Source organism: Mandrillus leucophaeus, unplaced genomic scaffold (genome assembly GCF_000951045.1).
Source record: "Mandrillus leucophaeus isolate KB7577 unplaced genomic scaffold, Mleu.le_1.0 Scaffold206, whole genome shotgun sequence".
NCBI classification, from domain to species: domain Eukaryota; kingdom Metazoa; phylum Chordata; class Mammalia; order Primates; family Cercopithecidae; genus Mandrillus; species Mandrillus leucophaeus.
In genome coordinates, this window is record NW_012102099.1 from 2,264,012 (window position 1) to 2,266,703 (window position 2,692).

Below are 2,692 nucleotides of genomic sequence, written 5' to 3' on the forward strand. Positions count from 1 at the left end.
ACATTGACATAAAGATGGGAACAGTAGAAACTGGGGACTATTAGAGGAGGGAAAGAGGAGAGGGGAAAGGGTTGAAAAACTAACTGTTGGGTACTATGCTCTGTACCTGAGTGATGGGATCTGTTGTACTCCAAACCTCAACAACATACAGTATGCCAATGTAACAAATCTGCACATGTACCCCTGAGGCTAAAATAAAAGTTGAAATTATTTTCTTAAAAATGGAAAAGCTAACTTCCACCTCAACCAATATGTTTACTTAATTTCTATATCCCGCATCTTACTGGTATAAAACCAGGAACATGGCAACCATTCATTTATGTTCGAAGTGTTCAAGAAATGAGTGACTACATCAATAAATGAACCCAGAGGAAAGCACAGGACTTTATTATGTGGGGAATCAAGTTCACAGAAGGAAGTAGATAAATCTTTCGCTGCAGACTGCTGGATTAGGCAGCACTTTTTATTTAGGAAGAGTGGAGACCAGTGAGACAAGGGCTTGATTTAGGATTAGACTGTGAAAATGGTGATGGTGGGTAAGATGACGTAATCCTGCTGCACGCTCAGCTTCTCAACAGGTTGTTGATGTGGCTTCTTAAATGGCACATGCTTTTTGTTTTCTTCATCATTTACACAACATAATTTCCCCCTTAGACATCCTATTTCATGTATTTCTCCTACCTTGCATTTCTTCCTGCAATAGCCTGTTACATTATTGAAGCATTTTTTGAGTCTTGCCCCATCTGTACATAGGAAACAACATTGAACCAAGGTTAGTGCGTGAGAAAGAGCAGAAGAGGTAGGTATATGTTTCCCCACAAGTCATGGCGTCCTAGTGAACATTATGCTGATAAAAGGAAACTCAGGGGCCCCTCCTTGAAAAGCATCCCAAATTAAGGACATTCAAAACCCTGGGCTCTCAGCCGATGTCCACTTGCCTCTGAGAACATTAGAACTGATATGACAAAAGAGAAGAGAGAACTCAATTCCTGGCTATCAACCAGAGCCAAGTCCCACCCCTAGGACCCTGGCAAAGCTGACTCTCTCCATCAAGCTCCAAAGTCAGCATGCTGTCAGCTCCACCTCAGTCCCATGTCCCCAGAGACCACTAACGTGTCACCATGCGCACAAGACATGTCACCATTGGCACAACTCAGAGCCAAAGCAACTTTTGAAAGAACATCACAAACAAGACTTTTTAACTTCATTTGGTTTCACACTCACGGATATGGGCAGCAGAAATCTCCCTTTGACAAGATCTCATGGGTCTCAGCAACAGGTTCTATTGAGAACGCCTTCCCTTAACCTGGCTCCTCCTGTCTGTCACTCGTCACATGCCCCTTGATCTCAGATAAATAGGTTGCCCAGGGATCAAATTCAAGTCCATGAATTTGGCTCTAGAGAGCTACATTGTCACCTACTTAGAGTAATGCATTGAGATTCTAAGTCTCTTTTTTCTAATCCTTATTTGTCCCTCTACCCAAAATTTGAAAAAGCCCGAAGCATAATGCTGGAGAACAGAGACATACTCTCCCTATCCTAAACTTCAGAATCAGGGAACACCTCTGAGGGTTAGAGGAACGTATTTTGGGGCCACAAAAATACAATATGCCTTCTTCCTAGCAAGAGAGAAGGAAACTCTCACTGACAGGGTTTCTACCATGAACTTTGTGCTTCGTGCTTGTAAGCTCATATAATCTATACATCAAATAGAATCATGAAATATAGTCATTCTACTCCTTGACAGATGAAAAAATTGAGATTAAAAGGAAATAATGTGCTCGATTCATACAACCAGTCAATGATGAAGACATATTTTAACCTCACATTGACATGACTCCAAAATGTGTGCTATTCTAATCACTGTTGTAGTACAGGCTGAAAATGAATTTGAATGGAAAAGGGGATGGCCAGGCTCTCAGGTGAAAACTGTGTCCAGCATTATAAAGATAATTCTAGATGATGAGTTCATGGATGCCTTTGAAGAGGACTCCCGAGAGTCCAGTATAGCCCTGACCTCCTCTTCTTATCTCCCTGGGTGCTCTCTTCTAAGGCATAGACTCAAGTCAGGCAACCAGGAGAATGGGTCCTTTTTTATGATTTTGGCCAAATATAAATAATCTTGAAAGTTCTGTTCCCACTCTTACAAATAGTAATATCTCTTCTAATGTTATGGTACATTTGGACAAGTTACCTGTGAGTACCTCAAGCAGCAGAATAATGAGAACCAGACACAGCTTCATGTTTACAGACTTCCCAAGAGAAAGAGGCAGCAGAACTTTGTCCAGTGGTCTGTGTCCCACAGGTCTTTCAAGATGATCCAGAGTTTTGAGAACTATCAGCGCTCTGAGCTCTCATTTTAACCCACACAGACAGACAGGAAATCCAAGTCCACTCCCCCCAACACACACACCTACATCCCCAAATATGGAGCTCACAGTCACAGAATGTTCCACCATATCTTCCTTCCTCCCCCTTCCTCAGGATGTGCACCCCTAGAGAGCAGGAACTATGACTTTCCATCTGAGCTTTCAACCCATTTGGGTCAAGGTTGGTTGGTCATGTGCCCTGGTTTGTGTGGGATAATCCTGTCTTATTCCTACTGTTCCAATGTTCCATCCATCTAGTGCTGCCTCTCACAAAAGTAACCCAGTTTGGAAGATAAACTAAGTCATTAGTTGACACAGAAACA

At 42.3% G+C, this 2,692-nt stretch overlaps 1 protein-coding gene across 1 annotated transcript; it reads right to left on the minus strand.

The window, feature by feature from the left end:
• Positions 1 to 477: 477 nt before the first annotated feature.
• On the minus strand, positions 478 to 2,295 carry DEFB128 (defensin, beta 128). The gene is made up of 2 exons (XM_011979829.1): positions 2,195 to 2,295; positions 478 to 743 (listed from the first exon to the last, which is right to left on the minus strand). The coding sequence occupies exons 1-2, from the start codon at positions 2,241 to 2,243 to the stop codon at positions 511 to 513; spliced, it is 282 nt and encodes a 93-aa protein (XP_011835219.1). The 5' UTR covers positions 2,244 to 2,295; the 3' UTR covers positions 478 to 510.
• Positions 2,296 to 2,692: the final 397 nt, after the last annotated feature.

Excerpts from the sequence above, each read along its gene's own strand:
- DEFB128 (XM_011979829.1), bottom strand. The coding sequence starts at position 2,243 with ATGAAGCTGTGTCTGGTTCTCATTATTCTGCTGCTTGAGGTACTCACA. Across the intron at positions 744-2,194 it reads GCTGCTTGAGGTACTCACAG|ATGGGGCAAGACTCAAAAAA; the intron begins GTAACTTGTCCA and ends TCCTATGTACAG.